Source organism: Dermochelys coriacea, chromosome 14 (genome assembly GCF_009764565.3).
Source record: "Dermochelys coriacea isolate rDerCor1 chromosome 14, rDerCor1.pri.v4, whole genome shotgun sequence".
NCBI classification, from domain to species: Eukaryota; Metazoa; Chordata; order Testudines; family Dermochelyidae; genus Dermochelys; species Dermochelys coriacea.
In genome coordinates this window covers 20,194,743-20,213,444 of record NC_050081.1, presented here as the reverse complement: position 1 = coordinate 20,213,444, position 18,702 = coordinate 20,194,743, and the positions used below count along the sequence as shown (strand labels likewise).

The window sequence follows — 18,702 nt, the reverse complement described above, 5'->3', positions numbered from 1 at the left end:
TATTTCACAGACTTGTGATACTGTGCTATTCAACTGTCTTCGTGGAGTGTGAAAATTATTTGCAGGATACATTTTAGCTGCATTACTGTATATCTTGTTATTCTGTACTTTTATCTAAAGCCATCAGTTTTCAAAAAGCATTAAAAAATATCCCTAGAGTGGTTGCAGATTCTTCTACTTTGAAAGGTGGTACCAGTGTGAGATGGATTTCTAGTGATTAAAATGGGAAATACAGCTGGAACTGATAATATCTCAAAATGGAAGAAACTGCAGTAGTGCAAGCACCGTACGTATCCCAGAGCCCTAAGTAGTCCTATCCCTGCAGGACCCATGGCATAGTCAACATCTTTCTATCCCTTGCAAAATATATGCATTTCCTTTGGCAATGCTGCTCCTTCATTAGCTGAGAGGTGACTGCTGAGCAATGCAAGGCATCTGCTCATCCCTGGGAACTGGGCACATTGCTCTGAAATGCCCCTTTCAGCAGAAGAAATAGAAAATAGGGTCCAAGAATCAAATCCCAGTTTTAGAGAGATCATTTTATTTTGACAATAACTGTTTTTAATCAGTTTATGCTGAAATATTTTGCTAAATGTTTCAGCAATAGCAGTTTTAAGCATGAAAATGAGACTCCACATGAAAATGATTTACCAATACTTGCAAGTGGTGTAATGATATTTCCAAACCGGAATTTGACAAGTGCAGTAGACTGATATTTAATAAAACCATGCACTCAGCCTGACTCAACTCAGTGTGTGATTTAGGGAACAAAGAATTTCAATCTAAATGGTATTTTATTTTCTTTCTGATGGGAACAGCTGCTTTCTCTTCCTGCACCCTCACCCAGATTCCTTTAGTGACCTCTGAAGCATTAGATATCCATGTAAATTGCAAACTGCACAAAGCTCTGTGAAAGCTTGCTCCGGCATCTGAGCACTAGGATGAGAAAACTGGGCAAGTGTCTCATAATATAAACATACCAATTAGAGATGGGCCATTGTCACCCAGCAATTTGGATTTGAATCCACACTTCCCCAGAGTTTGGGAGTGGGATCAGATTCAGTGTTCCAGTTCAACCAATTATAGAGAGAGACCTGAGTTGCAAAATTTAGAACTAGTTCTAGTTCTGAGCTCTCCCAGAATGCAGAGGGGTTGCATTGTGTGTCCTGGAGTCATCCTTTAGTGTACTAAACTGTTCCTCCACGACTGTTTAGTCCAGACCAGTTCTTAGGTATACTCTAAATGTGATGACATTAACAACACATTAAACTGTGTTAGTCACTTTGGGAGCTAGAAAGCCTCTACTGCAGTAAGGTGTTCTGCCCATGGCTGAGGACCACAGAGTGAGTCCAGCCTGCACCAGGAACCCCTTTTTAACTCATTGCAACAAATTGTTTCTTCTCTGCTAAAACAGACACTACAGCTCCATCTCTAATCATAACTTTACACCTCTCTTTCCCCACATACTACCAATAATGTGAACTTGAATGAGGGGCAGGGTCCAAGGTTGTAGAAATTATTTATTTTAATTGTATTTTCTTAATGCTGTGAGGAGCACACAAGCTATGGCAATAGCCAGAATATTTTAATCATTTTAATTAGTTAGTGTATTTATTATTTTTTCTGTAGAAATAAAATACCTGCAATAAATACATACGCTTTAGGCTGTTTCTGCCTACCTGATGTCCTGAGATAGTGAATGTAAATTTTTCTCTCTTTCTCTTCTTTGTGTTTGTTATTGTTATATTGTCTCTTCAGCTTTTAGTAGGCGCCACACTCAAATACTGAATTAATACTCCTTGTATTGTATGTTTATTTGCATGGTAATCATGTGATCTCTCAGAAACAATGAGTGGGAGGAGAGAAAAGCAGTGTGTGAAAATGTGTGTGATAATTATAGGTTTTAAACCATGTTTTACTTTAATTTTTTCAAATGGTTGCACCATTGCTAAGTACAAACACATACTCTTTTTCCATCCTTTATAATGACGTATAGAATAGGGCCATGCTTTTCAAGGTGCTTTTATAATCTGAGGTATGGCTGACATGTAATAGAGTATCACTGGCCATATCACTGCCCCTTTTACACTTTGTCTAAGGCATGACCTTTTTTTTTTATTTATTTTTGAAGTCTGATGCAAGGTTGTCTCATTGATCATGTTTGAGGTCCTAATTCTATCACTGGAGTATGGTTGAACTGCTTATCCCAAATTCATTGCTCTACAAAGCAGGTTAGAAATATTGCAGCTATTCATAAGTAAAGCTAAGTTTTTGTCACAGATATTTTTAGTAAAACTCATGGACAGGTCATGGGCAATAAACAAAAATTCATAGCAGCCTGTGACCTGTCCCTGACTTTCACTAAAAATATCCCTAACAAAATGGGGAGGTGGATATTCAGCACCCACTGCTGCTGGGGCTCCCGGGTCCTGCACCGCTGCGGTCAGTGGGAGCTCTTGGGTCCCACACCACGGTAGGGAGTGGAAGCTGTGGGGTCGTCCTGCCTGTGGAGCTGGGCTGCTGCAGGGTACCCTTGTCCCAAGGGCAGCTGGGCGACCACGGCTGGGAGCTGCAGAGTCCCCCAGCTGCCCACCGCGGTTGGTCAGCTGCGGGGGGTCCCCTCCCTGCCCACCATGGCTGAGCAGTTGTGGGGACTGCCTGCTGCATCTGGGCAGCTGCGGGGAGTCCCCGTCACCCCTGGCTGGACAGCTGCAAGGTGCCTCCACCAGTGAGGGGGCTGGGAGCTGGGGGGAGGGGAGCTGGCTGGAAGCTCCAGCCTGGGGGCAGAAAATGTCATGGAGGTCAAGATTCCATGACTTCCGTGACATAATCGTAGCCTTATTCATAAGTCTTCTAATACTTCTTAGATGGTGTTGGTTCAGGAATTCTGGGAGAACAACTTTTCTTGCAATCTCTCCTCTGTTTTTTCCACCAAATGCATCCGATGAAGTGAGCTGTAGCTCACGAAAGCTTATGCTCTAATAAATTTGTTAGTCTCTAAGGTGCCACAAGTATTCCTTTTCTTTTCACTCTTGTATCTGAAACTAGAAATATGAAATATAACTCCGAGGGCCTATTGTAGTTATGCAAAGTGTGGGCCATTAATGGCGGTTTGGAATCTTGACGGCTCCCATCAACCAGGACAATTGACTGTGGATGGCCTTATGCAAAAGATATATAAGTGGGTGGATCAGAACAAGGATGGCAGCCATCATGAGAAATCCCCTAGCTACCACCTGAGCTGGAACAAGGGCTATACCAGGGGAAAGGATTGTGCCCCGACTAGGAAGGTGTCCAGCTCCAGTCCATGAAAGAAACTTTTTGAAACATCTCTAAGAGTGAGATTTTATCTGTATTCAGTTTTTATTACTGTGCTAGACTTAGACTGGCGTGTTTTATTTTATTTTGCTTGGTAATTCACTTTGTTCTGTCTGTTACTGCTTGGAACCACTTAAATCCTACTTTCTGTACTTAATAAAATCACTTTTTACTGATTTATTAACCCAGAGTATGTATTAATACTTTGGGGGAAGGGGGGAACAGCTGTGCATATCTCTCTATCAGTGTTATAGAGGGTGAACAATTTATGAGTTTGCCTTGTATAAGCTTTATACAGGGTAAAACGGATTTATTTGGAGTTTGGACCCCATTGGGAGTTGGACATCTGAGTGTTAAAGACAGGCTCACTTCTGTAAGCTGCTTTCAATTGAGCCTACAGCTGTTAGGGGATGTGGTTCAGACCTGGGTCTGGGTTTGCAGCAGGCTCGCGGGCCTGGCTCAAACCAGGCAGGGCACTGAAGTCCTAAGCTGACAAGGCAGGAAAGCAGGAGCAGAAGTAGTCTTGGCACATCAGGTGGCAACTCCCAGGGGGTTTCTGTGATCCAACCCGTCACATATTTATTTGGCAAAACAATTAAATATGCACTCTGTCACTTGTAATATTTTAATGAGGAATGCCAGTGGCTTTTATATTGAATGAGCTGTTTCTCTACAGGGTGTTCCAGAGGACTTGCTGTTCTTTTATGAACATATCCGAAAGGGTGGTGGAGTCTTTCGAGTTGACCAGTGCCTCCTCCAGTATCGCTACCATCCACAGGCAGCAACTCATTCTGTTCTAGAGTAAGTTGTATTTTTGTAATAGATTAAACTTCCTTGTTTCTTGGGTTGTTGGCAGTGGAAATGAGATGGTTATTCACTTTCCCAAGTGTAGATGGTCAAGATACTTGTTCCTTTTCGCACTTTTATACGGGGGCTTAGTGACAAGATAATTAGCTTCAACTATGCATCAATCTTGCAATGATATGGAGAGCATAATGTAGTATACCAGTAATGTCATCTTCTGACAGTGGCAGGCTGCTTACCTTTTTTTTTGTCACTATAATCCCAGTTTGAGAGAAGTAGTGGGATCTTGGTGTTCGAACTCTTAGGACTTCTTGGGTTCTAATGCTGTCACTCATTCACTGCATAACTTTGGCCAAGTCATTTAATCGCTCTGTACCTCAGTTTACCAATTTGTAAAAAGGGGATACTTATACCTAACCATACGAAATTATACTTAATTACTTAATCATTGTAACATGGTTTTGAGCTCCTCTAACAAAAGGTGCTCTGTAATTGCAAGGTAGTATTAGGCTTTTGTGACTAATCTTCTTTAATTTGCTTCAGATAAAAAATTGGTACGTGAGTCCTGAAATAGGAAGTGAATAAGAAGAAATTGAAATTTTAATTTAAAAAAGAACTAATATACTTAGTATTGAGTTTTGTCACATTTTAACAAAATAGTTGATTTAAAAGAGTAAAAAATTGAGCTGGCAGTGAACTTCTCATTTGATAATTTCATTGTTACTGGTCTATTTTCTTTCCCTCCCTTAAACAACTTAAAAAACTGATTCAGTTTCTGAAGTTTGAAAAACACATCATGTTGCAGAGTAATTATTTCAAGACCTTTCTCATAAGTCACTGCGTTTAGAGTGCTATTGTATCCTGAAAAGAAATTCTGTAAAATGGGTATTGGTGATTCCCTATATCATCTTACCCATCAAAAGATGATCTTCCTAATTGGCAGTCGTGTAAACTCAGCCTGGGATCTGAGAAGCAAACTGGGCTGTTTCCTTCTTGTACATCATATGCATACCTACTAATAAAGTGCTCTGTGAGCCAAGTTATTTCTTCAGAGAGACCTGTTCCTTCATTGCAGTTGCAGCAGTACACTAAATCATTTTGTTGTAGATGCATGAAATAGAATAGGATTTTCACTCACTTTGGATATGTCTATACTGGGGGAAAAAGTATGTTCCTAACTTGGGTTAGCTAACCCATCTTAGCTAACTTGGGTTAAAATAGGAGTGAAGACATAGCAATTCAGCTTTTAACTATGGATAGCAACTTGAATTCAGCCCCAGGCTCTCCTATAAGCTTTAACTCAAGCTACTAACCAAAGTTAAAAGCTGAGTTGCATGTCTTCACTATGATTTTAACCTGAATTAGCTAATTCAGGTAGCTAACCCAAGGGTTTTTTGTTTCTTTGATTGTGGCAGTCTAAACATAACCTCAGTCTTAGCTGTATGGGCTCTACAGGGTTAATTAGTAAAAATAAAAACCTGGTTTTGTTTCCATACATTGGTTAGTTCTTAAAGAGTTGCTGATGGTAAGTAGTAGGGTGCAACTATATGCTATTTTTTAATATAGATAATAAACTCTGAAGTATTTGTTTAAATCAGATAGAAAAAAATGTTAATTTTTCAAATAAATACAAGGTGAATGACTTCCCTTTTACTATTATTTAAATATAAGGGTTTTTCTTTCTGTTTATATGTATGTCCAATTTGGCAGCTAGTTACAGACTTCTCAGCCATGCTCCACAGGATGCTAAATCTTCTTGGAAGATTGTTGCTTGTTTCTGTGGGAAAGCATCTTATTTTTGGAAATGAGCATGTTCTGAGTTTATTGCAAGCTATTGCTTATTCAAATGTGCAAGGTTGTGTGGCATAAGAATCCTGGATTACAACATTTACTGAGAATGTGGAACTTTTATAAACTGTTTCAGATGTACGTTTTTAGGCATCCAAATTGGCACCTTCCCGGTCTCATTTTTCTGTCTTGCTATTTTTCCTATTGGCTTCCCCACCCCATTATTATTGTTGTTGCTGTTAGTATTCTTTTATGTGATTTTTTTTAACATGAAGTTGTGTAATATCTTTTTTCTTGGATGCCTACACTATGCTGTGCCAAAGTTGTAAATAACTTTGGGAACCACTTGATGTGGATGACCTCAAGGTGTGTTGTTGCAGAAATAGTGAAAAACAGAAGTTCATTGTCACCTGTGCAAGAGCCTAACCTTATTAGTAATGTCAGTCTTCATAAGTTGCCTTACAGTATCCTCCACCTCTTCTAGAAGCCCATCCCTCCATGTTCTGTCTGAGTAGTTTTCTAGATCCATAGGGTGTGCTATGCCTCCATCCTATATACTGTCTTTCTGGGAGTGTACCCTTCTTAATGACAGCCCTGGGCCTCCACTTTGCTAAAAGGGATCCTCTTGGTTATGTTACATCCAGACTGGGTCTTTGGCTCTTTCTCACTGTGGCTCCTTCAGCAGGTCCAGATGAGCTTAGACTCCTGTTGAGATTTACCCCCTTAGAAGCTCTGCAACCAGCAGATGTTTTCAGAGACAGAGGACAGCCTTTTCAAAACAAGACTTTATTTGTTATTCAGCTGGAACATAGTGACACAGTTTCAGGTTGACTGCACCTGTATCCCCCACGGTCCACCCCAGTCAGGTCTCAGGTCTCCAGCCGTCACCTGTCTCTGGGCAGCGACCCTTGTCCCATTTCTTTCTGACCCAGGGTTTTAAGGCTGCACAGCTCCCTGCCTTACACTGTGACTGGGAGACTGGCTTGCTGGAGATAACAGCCAGTATTTGTGCATTGCTTTCTCTTCTAGGGCTATGAACAGTGTAATGCCGGCAGTTACAAGTAACTACACAGCTCCTTCTAGACAAGCTCATTTATTCTTAAGGTAAAAGCATTACAGACAAAACATCATAAAAACAATAAACAGATTTAAACACACACTAAACATACCTGGAGACACCCATCAGTCTACTTGGGCCTTAGCAGGCCATAGCCATTCCAACCCTTCCGCAAGGGTTGAGGCCCCCTTTGGCCAGAAGGTCCTCTGGATCAGAAATAAGACCCTGAGTCAGTTTAAAGTTTAAACCTACCCTTTTTATATCAAAAGCCCTTTCTTTGTCTGTTGGTCTCTGAATAACCTAGTTTGAACCAGCATATTTAAGCCTCTCTGGGATGTAGCTACCTCTCTGGAGGTGTTTACAACTGAAGTGATTCACCTTAATTACCCCACCCACCCACAGTTTTTGGTTCTTAGAGGAGGTGTGGCAACCATCCCGCACTCGCCCAGAGTGGCATACAATCCCAGGCCCACTGTGATATAGAAACCATTTGTAAACTTAATACTGTATGGTTCCCCAAAGATATTGCAACCCCTTGCATGCAATATCATGGGGTTGCAATATCTGTCACACACACTATTTAGGGTTAAAATAATAAAGCAAAGCCTGAACAAATGTGTCTTGCCTAACTCTCCAGCTTTTCCTTGTTTAAGTAGGCAGGACTTGCTTTGTATCCAACTTCCCTGGCCTTGCCCAATCATCCTGGATTGAATTGTGTCATCCCCTGGGAGAGCAGGATTCTTATCCCCCTCTCCTAACACCGCAGTCCTTTGTCCCAAGTTCCAGCCATGCTGTTTTCACATGTACTGCCCTCCCCATGCATTCAGGTAAGGGAGGGTTTGTGGTCAAACAGGTAATTTGCCCATCCACATCCAAAAAGTCCCCTTGGCTGGAGTCACTTAAAGTTAATATTCTGGTCATTCGCAAAAAGAAAAGGAGTACTTGTGGCACCTTAGAGACTAACAAATTTATTTGAGCATAAGCTTTCGTGAGCTACAGCTCACTTCATCGGATGCATTTAGTGAGCTGAAGTGAGGATGAAGTGAGCTGTAGTTCACGAAAGCTTATGCTCAAATAAATTTGTTAGTCTCTAAGGTGCCACAAGTACTCCTTTTCTTTTTGCGAATACAGACTAACACGGCTGCTACTCTGAAACCTGTCATTCTGGTCATTGGTCTCCATTGTGTCTCCAAGGTATCTCCATTCACACCAAACCTGACGTGTCTATGTGACCGACATGCAGTCAATTCATCACTTGTTCCTCTGTTTCTGGAAAGAAATTAACCACTTCCTACACAGTGGATAGCAAGACATAAGTGAGTGTGGAAACTGAATTACACATAACATTAATAGAGATTTCCCAGGTTCTCCATAATACTATCCATCCCTCCGTTCTTTTAGTGGTTTTCAGATTCCAAAGAAATAAATGTGTACAATTAAATTATGAGCAAAGTAACCAATTGATTCAAATTTTAAAATTGGCTTGCAGAAATTGTCTATGGATTATCTGGGTTGGCATGAATTTTGAAACAGTAAGCCACAAAACAAGAATTTTTTTTGTCTGAGACCAAAAAGTTGTTTATAAGAGTTGATTTTTTTGTTTGTACTTGTAACTTAGTCCCAGACTTCAAGAAGAAGAAATAAATCTTCAGTAAGATGAAGAATATGGTTTGTTTATGTAAATGTGTGTCATCCAATCTTTCAACAAAGGTAGCAATCACTCTGAATCTTCCATGGGGCTGATCACAGCGTGTGTGAGGCCCCTTTTTACCCTTCAGAGAAAAAAAAAATAAGATTTGCCGACTTAGGCAAATCCCAACTGGTTACACAGAAAGAAAAAAAGCAACTGGCCAATGGCAGTCAGCCAAACATTTGATTATGTTTAACTGTAGGCATTAATGATCTTTTGTCACTTTCAATTATTAATATACTTTATAGTCCAGATAACTAGAGGGTGGAAATAGCTGCAAAGTTGGAAAAAAACTCTGACCTCTTCTATATTGGGACATCAGACTACATTATTAGATGTTTTGGTTCTTCTCTGAGTAGAGGCAGCCATGAATTCCACTTCGGTGTGCATGTGCCCAGCGCATCGGAGCTGGAGAATTTTGCCTGGCAGTACCCATAGGTGATAGCACTTGCACTTTGTGGCCACAGCCTCTCCCCTGGCTCCAACCCCCCTCAGTTTCTTTTTACCACCTGTGGCTGGAGTTGGAGGTCTGTGTGGGTTTCATCTCACAATCCATCTCTTTTAGTGACTTTTTTAGTTGTATAGAGTTAGTTAGCTGTAGTTTAAGTGTTTCCCTGGTGATGCCCTGTGATCACTCTATATGATTTTATAAAAGTATGAGTGTGAATATAATGGAGCATAAGCTTTCGTGAGCTACAGCTCAACGAAAGCTTATGCTCTAATAAATTTCTTAGTCTCTAAGGTGCCACAAGTACTCCTTTTCTTTTTGCGAATACAGACTAACACGGCTGCTACTCTGAAACCTGTGAATATAATGTAACTAAAATATGCTTCATGCAAAAGATCTCTTGTAAGATATCATTACGAAGCTTATAATCTACTGAGTGTGGTCATCCTATTTGTATAAGTGTATCACTCTTGTATCTGAAACTAGAAATATGAAATATAACTCTGAGGGCCTATTGTAGTTATGCAAAATGTGGGCCATTAATAGTGGTTTGGAATCTTGATGGCTCCCATCAACCAGGACAATTGACTGTGGATGGCTCTGTTTGCAGGCAGGCCTCCCTGTGAGTCAGACTGGGAGGAATGAAGGCTTGGGGTCTCACAGGACATGTGATCATGTCACCTGAACTGGAATCCATCTTTAACCTGGTGCTTTTCCACTGAGAAGGAGGGGTGGGAATCCAGAGGGACAAAGGATTCCCGCCTTATGCAAAAAATATATAAGTGGGTGGAACAGAACAAGGAGGGGAGAGATAGCTCAGTGGTTTGAGCATTAGCCTGCTAAACCCAGGGTTGTGAGTTCAATCCTTGAGGGGGCCATTTAGGGATCTGGGGCAAAAACTGGGGATTGGTCCTGCTTTGAGTGGGGGAGGGACTAGATGACCTCCTGAGGTCCCTTCCAACCCTGATATTCTATGATCTATGATTAAGGAGGGCAGCCATCATGAGGAATCCCCTAGCTACCACCTGAGCTGGAACAAGGGCTATACCAGGGGAAGAGATTGTGCCCAGACTAGGAAGGTGTCCAGCTCCAGTCTGTGAAAGAAAATTATTGAAACATCTCTAAGGGTAAGATTTTATCTGTATTCAGTTTTTATTACTGTGCTAGACTTAGACTGGCGTGTTTTATTTTATTTTGCTTGGTAATTCACTTTGTTCTGTCTGTTACTACTTGGAACCACTTAAATCCTACTTTCTGTACTTAATAAAAATCACATTTTACTTATTAATTAACCCAGAGTATGTATTAATACTTTGTGGGGGTGGGGAGAACAGCTGTGCATATCTTCCTCCACATTGAGGGAGGGGGCAAATTTATGAGCTTACCTTGTATAGATTTCTCTACTGCGCAAGACAATATTATTTTGGGTGTACTTTCAAGAGGGGAGCTGCACTTGCATGCTGGGAGATTTCCTGGCTGAGTCTTCTTATAGAGGGCAGTTTGCAGACTCTGTGTTATTCTACAGATGGTGCATCCCTACCTGTGTGAGTATGTTGCCAGAGGCCGGAGAGCCTAATTCAGCAAAACAGCGAGAGGGAGCCCAGGCTAGTGGAGCAAGCAGACTCAATGAAATCCCAGTACATCAGGTGGCATCCCAGAATGGGGGTCCAACCCATCACACTCTGATTCTGGCCCTGGGGTGTCCATTGAGGGTGATGTCGGCACCAGGTGTTTCTGCACCAGCAGCATATTAGGCAGCAACAGACCTCCTTGTTCTTTTTGTCCCATCTTTGCCCTCCGTCCAGAACTTTGTCAGGGCTGTATCTTTTGTAGCCCCATTGGCTGGGTGAGCTGCTGAACCTGTGAGTCTGTCGTCAGCATACCCCCAGTGTTTCCTTTTTGCAGTCAGTGGAAGTGGGGCTGGTTCCAGGCTCAGCGCAAGAGACCTCCCTAGCATCAGGAGTGTCTTCAGTACCCCTGTGACCGGTGCCACTGATGTTACCCTCCACTTCGGCAACATCAGTTACCTCGGTACCGCGGCCAACTTTGAGGTTAACACAGCTTCCAGCATCAAGAAATGAGGGAGGCATACTCAGCACCACCAGTATTATTTGCAGTGTTGGTGCCAGCTCCCTTGTCATTCTGGGTTGTGGACGAGTCAGACCAGCTGGCTCCACTTTTATACCCTGACGCCCATCTTCCTCCTCTCATTCTCCATCACCTGACCCATATTGGGGATCATTCATGGAGCGCTATGGGTACCAGGATTGGCAATCATCTCATGGTCAGGACAGGGACCCCTAGCCCGATGCCTACTGACCACCAGTGCTCTATCAGCACCAACATCCAGGTCTAGCACAGTTGACTGCTTCATTTTCATCCCTGGATGATTTCACAGTCCCTGGCTCTTTCTCCCTTTCGGTATTGGATGGTTATAAGGCATACCAGGACCTTTTGTGGCATGTGGCTGCTTCTCTAGGTATTTAAGCAGAGTTCCTGCAGAACAACACCCACGAGTTAGTGGATATCCTGCAGCCATCTGCCCCAGCAGAGTACCCCTCCCCATTAATGATGCACTTATTGAGCCTGCTAAGATCCTCTGGAGCACGCTGACTTCAGTACCACTTGCAGCGAAACACATGGAGAAGTGCTACTTCATTCTGGTGCAGGGATCTGAGGGTTTTTACTCCCATCCAGCCCCAAATTCTCTTGTCATAACTGCAGTGAATGATAGAGCCTGGCAGGGCAGGTTTAAGTCCATTCCCAAGGATAAGGACTCTAAATTAATGGAGCTGATGAGCAGGAAGATTTACATGTCCTCTTCCTTGCAAATGCAGATGCCAACCAGCAGGCATTGCTGTCCAGAAACAACTTTGTGAACTGGATGGCTATGTCTGAGTTTGTTAGACCAGCTGCCTGAAGTCTCAGCACAGAAATTTTGGGCATTTGTTACCAAAGACTGCTTGGTAGCTAATACTTCGTTGCAGTTCACATTGGATGTCATGGATGCTTTGGCCAGAGTGATGGCTTTGGCGGTGACCATGAGAAGGGCTCCTGGCTGCAGAATTTGGGCCATTGCTCCTGATGTGCAGCAGGCCATAGATGATTTGCCCTTTGATGGCCAAGCGCTGTTTTCAGACAAGACGGATGAGACTCTGAACTGCTTCAAAGACTCAGTGGCTATCCTATGGTCCTTGGGGGTATACACATCTGCAGTGCATGTTGGCGGTGCAAAGGTGCCACTACCATGTTCAACAGCAGCAGTAGCAGTATTATCCACAGCATATGTTTGGGTAGCCTTTCCCTCTCCTGAGACAGCAGGACTATCCCAGAAAAGGACAAAGATCCCATAGGAAAAGGCAGTCAAGTCCAGGGTTCAGCCAGTCTATACGAACTTCCCCAGTGCCTCACAAGCGCCCATTTGATTCCTTCATCCTGAGCAGTATTCCAGTTCTCCTTTCTCTCTATCCCCTCCGTTTGCGGACAGGCTGGCCCGCTTTCACAATGCTTGGGGCTCGATCACTAATGACAGCTGGGTCCTAAACACCATCAAATCAGGCTATGCTATCTGGTTTCTCTCCATCCCTCCTCCCACTGTCCCTCTTCAGGGACCCCTCTCGTGAGAAACTGCTCCTGAAACAGGTTCACTCTCTACTGGCTTTGGGAGCAATGGAGGAGGTGTGACACCGGCAGACCAGGTGCCAGCTCTGACCAAGGCTGTTGGCATCAGCTGAGCACTGAGAAATTCATAGCTGGAAGCCAGATCAGCTCATCTATATATTAGTATTGTTCAAGATAGGTATTAGACTTGTAAGAATGTGTTTAGTGTTCAGACTTTAAAATGCTTGTAAGTTGTTGCATGCATTAATCTGACTTGTAATGTCTATATCCTATGCTTCAAGGTAAAATATAAGTTTGCCTTATAACTGTAAAAGTGCCTGCTCTACTTATGAACCTTGGCAGGAAGAGTGGTTCCCCTGCCCATCAAGAAGGACTATTAAAACTAAATGGGCCATTATAAGATAAAAACTTTATTGATTGCCCCATCTGCCTATGAAGAAGTTACGTGCAGGAGCACTCGACCCATTGATTTGAACTCTGGGGGAAGCATTGTTTGTACTTTCTCAGGGCTAGAGACATTAAACTGGAGCAGAGATCCCCAGGGTTACCTCTGGGTCTGTCCTGAAAGACATTTTGAATTGACAGATTACTATATCTGTCACCTCATTTGTGCATATAAGTTGCCTGCTTTAACCTGTTGTGAAGGTTCCTTCCCCACTCTGAACTCTAGGGTACAGATGTGGGGACCTGCATGAAAGACCCCCTAAGCTTATTCTGCCCAGCTTAGGTTAAAAACTTCCCCAAGGTACAAACTTTGCCTTGTCCTTGAACCGTATGCTGCCACCACCAAGCGTTTTAAACAAAGAACAGGGAAAGAGACCACTTGGAGACATCTTCCCCCAAAATATCCCCCCAAGCCCTATACCCCCTTTCCTGGGGAAGGCTTGATAATAGTCCTCACCAACTGGTACAGGTGAACACAGACCCAAACCCTTGGATCTTAAGAATAATGAAAAATCAACCAGGTTCTTAGAAGAAGAATTTTAATTAAAGAAAAGGTAAAAGAATCACCTCTGTAAAATCAGGATGGTAAATACCTTACAGGGTAATCAGATTCAAAACCTAGAGAATCCCTCTAGGCAAAACCTTAAGTTACAAAAAGACACAAAAACAGGAATATACATTCCCTCCAGCACAGCTTATTTTACTAGCCATTAAACAAAAGAAAATTAATTCATTTTTTAGCAAGATTGCTTACTAACTTAACAGGTTGGAAGGCTTGCATTTCTCATCTGTTCCCAGCAAAAGTATCACACAGACAGACAGAACCCTTTGTCCCCCCACTCCAGATCTGAAAGTATCTTGTCCCCTCATTGGTCGTTTTGGATCAGGTGCCAGCAAGGTTATCTTAGCTTCTTAACCCTTTATAGGTGAAAGGGTTTTGTCTCTGGTCAGGAGGGATTTTATAGCATTGTATACAGAAAGATGGTTACCTTTCCCTTTATATTTATGACACCTGTAAATAACTCTCATTTCTTTCTCCTAGTTAGTAAATTCTTAGTTAGTTTTCTACAGAACTGGCTACTAGCATTGTCTTTGTTGTGAGATCTAAGGTACAAATTGATCTAGGGTAAGTGACTGGTCTCTTGGGACTGGGAACAACCTGAATATTTTGTGATCTTTGCTGTAAGTGACCATTTATCACTAAGTCCAGCTTTTCTGGGTGGCAAAATAGACTGGAGTGCCCAAGGGCACTGTCTGTGACTCCATGGTAAGATTGGCATAATGCTGTAGGAGTTCACATTTGTTACTGGATTGGTAAAATCTAATTGGTAGATTGGTAAAATCTGGTAAAACTGGATTGGTAAAATCTAACATACCAGTTTGGGGTGTCAGCTCAGCTTTTTGACAGTCTGCCCTGAGGTTGGCTCTCAGGATCGTGAACCACTCCAGACAGCATGACAGGAGGTTCTTCTAGAACACTGGGGGCATGGCTTCCATTCCCAGTACTTTCTGATGCCCAAATCCAAGGGAGCGTTAAGATCCATTCTTGACCTTCATAGCCTGAACAAATATATCGGATACATGAGGCTCTGAATGGTCACTCTATCAGCTATCCTCCCTGCATTGTCTCAGAATGACTTGTTTGCTACTCTGGACCTTCAGGACACCTACTGTCATGTGGCAGTTTTGCCAGGTCACCGAAAATTTCTTCGCCATTTTCAGCGTATGGTGCTTCCATTCACCCTCTCGGGTTTTTATCAAATGTATGGTCATCATCAGCGCGTATCTCAGAAGAAAGGAATCCACACCTTCCTGTATCTGGATGACCTGATCTGGTGACTGAGGGATAGGTCCAAGATGAAGTTCTTGCTCATGTTGACTCTATGCTGCACTATGCTACACTTGACCATCTGGGTCTCATCCTAAATACCAGGAAGTCAGCTTTGATTCCCACTCAAAAAATCGAGTTCATCAGGGCCCTAATAGACTCCACGAGTTTAAGAGTATTTCTGCGGACCAACCATTTTCAGGTAGTTCACTACCTTTGCCTCAGTCTGCATTCTCAGCCTGCAATGACAGTTCCGATGTGCCTGAAGCTCTTGGGTCACATGTCTGCTTGCAAACATGTGGTCCAGTTTGCAAGATTGCACTTTCACCCTCTCCAGATGTGGCTCAGGATGGTTTTCTGTCAACTCTTTACCCCCTGGACAGACTAGTCCATCTTCCTCACCTGGTCCTGGACATTTTGCAGTGGTGGACATATGCAGAGAAGGTTTGCCAGGGCATTTCCTTCTTCTGGCCCTTACCAACCAGGTCTGTTGTCACCGACGCCTCCCTGATGGGTTAAGGAACACGTCTGAGGTCACTGAAAGTTCAAGGTATGTGGTCAGAGCAGGAATCCACACTGCATATCAACATGTTGGAGATTTGGGTCATAGGCAATGCATGTCACACTTTTCTGGACCATATCGGGGCTCAGTGGTTCACATACTTACTGACAATACTACCACGATGTGAACAAACCAGGGGGAACCACACTCCAAGATGCTCTGCCAGGAGGCAATCAAGTTGTGGCAGTTATGTAGCAAGGAGAGCATCACTCCATTAGCTGACCCACTTGCCCAGGATCCAGAATCATCTCACTGACCATCTCAGTAGGAATTTCCCCCTTAGTCATGAGTAGTGTCTGAAGACAAGTGTCCTCTGGGTCATCTTCACAGTTTGGGGCATTCTGATGATCAACCTTCTTGCTATGAGGGACAACAGGAAATCCTATCTGTTCTGCTCTTGAGAGAGCCTCAGTCCCAGCTCCTTGTCCAAAGCTTTCCATCTCAGCTGGCCTTTGGCTCTCCTGTATGTCTTTCCCCAGATCCTGATCATCCCGGAGATCATCCTCAAGCTGAAGGCAGATCGGACCAAGCTCATTCTCGTTGCCCTTGTATGGCAGAGGCAGTGCTGGTTCTCTAATCTTCTTGCACTGCCAGTTCAGCCTCCCATACTGCTTCCTCTCCATCCTGACTGACTCAATCAGAATCACGACCTCATCTTGCATCCCACACTCAGCTCCCTGCATCTTATAATGTGGCTGCTTCATGGCTAACTGAAGGGGAAGAGTGGTGTTCAGCAGCTGTTCAACACTCAACAGTAGAAAGCCCTCTACTAGAACGGCCTATACAGCTAAATGGAAGCAAGTTTCGGTGTGGTTGTTGGCCCATGGAATTCAACCAATTCTGGCTTCTATCCAAGACATCTTGGAGTACTTGCTTCACCTTCAGTCATTGGAACTTGTGCTTAGCTCTTTGAAAGCGCAAATGGCAGTGTTAACAGCATCATTCCCCCATTCAGGGAAGCTCAGTCTTCTCCATTACCATGGTAGCAAGATTCTTAAGAGGGCTTCTTCATCTCCATCCTCCAGTCTGAGAGCCAGTTCCTCTGTAGGACCTTAACACAGTTCTAGTGGCTTTAATGGGACCTCTGTTTGAGCCCATGGCCTCTTGTCCCTTTCCACTTTTCAGAAGGCTGTGTTCCTGGTGGCAATAACATCCACGAGAAGAGTGTGTGAGTTTGAGGTGCTGATGGCAGAGCCTCCTTATAAACAATTCTCCAAGGACGAAGTTACTTTACGGTCACACCCAAAATATCTGTCTAAAGTGGTTTCTCAGTTTCATTTGAACCAGGTGGTATATTTACCTGTGTTCTTTCCTAAGCTGCATTCATCTCTGGAGGAGCAGCATCTGCATACATTAGATGTCAAAGGATGTCTAGCCTTCTACCTGGACAGGACTGAACCATGTTGTGCTTTGCCTCACCTGTTTGTGTCATATGCCAATCGTATGAGGGTCAAGCGGTCTTTTTACAGACTATCTCTAAATGGATACCATCCTGTATCGAGACTGCATATGAAATAGCTTTGGCTTCGCCTCCTCAGTTGGTGTGAGCTCATTCTATGTGAATGCAAGCAGAGGCACGGACTTTCCAAACTGCCAGGGGGTGCTCAACCCCCAGCTCTAATCCAGGCCCCACCCCCTCCCCACCCTCCCCAACCCTCCCTCTTCTTCCTGTCCCCATTCTACCACTGCCCTGCCTCTTCCTGCTCCACCCCCACCCCACCTCTTCCTGCCCAGTTCCGCTGCTCTGAGCATGCCGCATCCTCGCTCCTCCTCTGCCCTCCCAGCCTCCCACGCACCACAAAACAGCAGTGAGGGAGAAGGAGGTGCTGATCCACAGAGCCCGCTGGCGGGTGGAAGGCGTAAGGGGGAGCTGATAGGTGGACTGCCGATGGGTGCTCCAGCCCCGGAGCACTCACAAAGTCAGCGCCTATGAATGCAAGCAACATCAATTGCGGTGTTTGGTGACATCTCAATATTGGACATTTGCAGGGCGACTACATGGTTGTCCGTACATATATTTATGAAACATTATACCGTTACCACATCTTCCAGAGCAGATATAGGTTTTGGTAGGGTGGTCATGCAATCCTAGTTTAGATAGGTCACTCACATACATTACCCACCCCAAGAGACAGGACTTGGAATCTAAGTGGAATACACAGTTACTTATTGTAACTGTGGTTCTTTGAGATGTGATGCAGATGTGTATACCACAACCCACCCTCCATCCCCTCTGCGTCAGAGCCTAGTTTCTAGGCATTCAATGTGAAGGAACTGAGAGGGGTTAGGGCAGTGCTGCCTCATATAGCCAGGGGAGGGGCTATGACCATGAGATATGAATGCTGCTCTATGGGTACTGTTAGGCAAATGTCTTCAGCTCTGGTGCGCTGGGCATGCACACACCTAAGTGGAATACACATCTGCATCACATCTCAAAGAACCACAGTTACAGTAAGTAACTGTTTCTTTGTTTGAGGATAGAGTCTGAGTGAAGTGCACTTAAAATCTATTATTCCATTTCATACAAAAATAGTAACATGGTTATAAATGTTCCCATCATACTATCAAATAAAAGATATGGCAAACACATGCTATTTGTAGGAACAAGCACATAAGTTTCACAAAATTGTTTCTGCAAAGTTTAATACATGTTTCTGTGAAGTTTAATACATAAAATTTATTAAAATCCCACAAACTGCATCTCTGGGATCCAAAAAGTTTTACCTCTTATTGACATATATTCTTTGGTTATGTATGCTTTGTGCTACAGAGCCTGGATTCTCCAATCTGATGGAATATCAGAGGTAGTTTATTAATGGGATGTATTCTAGTAAGGCAGTTAAGGCAGTTTGTAAAAAGCATAGATTTTTAGCATGCCAAAGGGGAGAAAAGTGAGCTATACCTTAAACTATTGAATTAATTGTGGAATTAATTAGTAAAAGAGAGCAGTAATAAAGCTTTACAATTTTCCTTTTCTGCAGGATTACACATGAAGACTGATATTTATATGTAAGGTGTTGTTTTTTTACCAGTCTGCAAATTTTGATCAAGAGAAATTTCACTACCAGTGCATGCCTTTTTTGCACCGAAAAATGACAAATCTGGATTTTTATCCAGAAACAATGAGACAGACCAAAGCAAA

General features: G+C 43.2%; 1 protein-coding gene across 6 annotated transcripts in view; it reads left to right on the top strand.

Moving 5' to 3' along the window:
- The window catches only part of B3GNTL1 (UDP-GlcNAc:betaGal beta-1,3-N-acetylglucosaminyltransferase like 1), a 320,641-nt gene that overhangs the window by 250,444 nt on the left and 51,495 nt on the right, over nt 1-18,702 (top strand). For all 6 annotated transcript variants that reach the window (XM_038372289.2, XM_038372293.2, XM_038372294.2 and 3 more), the window contains one exon: nt 3,995-4,119. In XM_038372289.2, the coding sequence (XP_038228217.1) occupies nt 3,995-4,119 (125 nt within the window). The remainder of the gene's footprint in view (nt 1-3,994; nt 4,120-18,702) is intronic.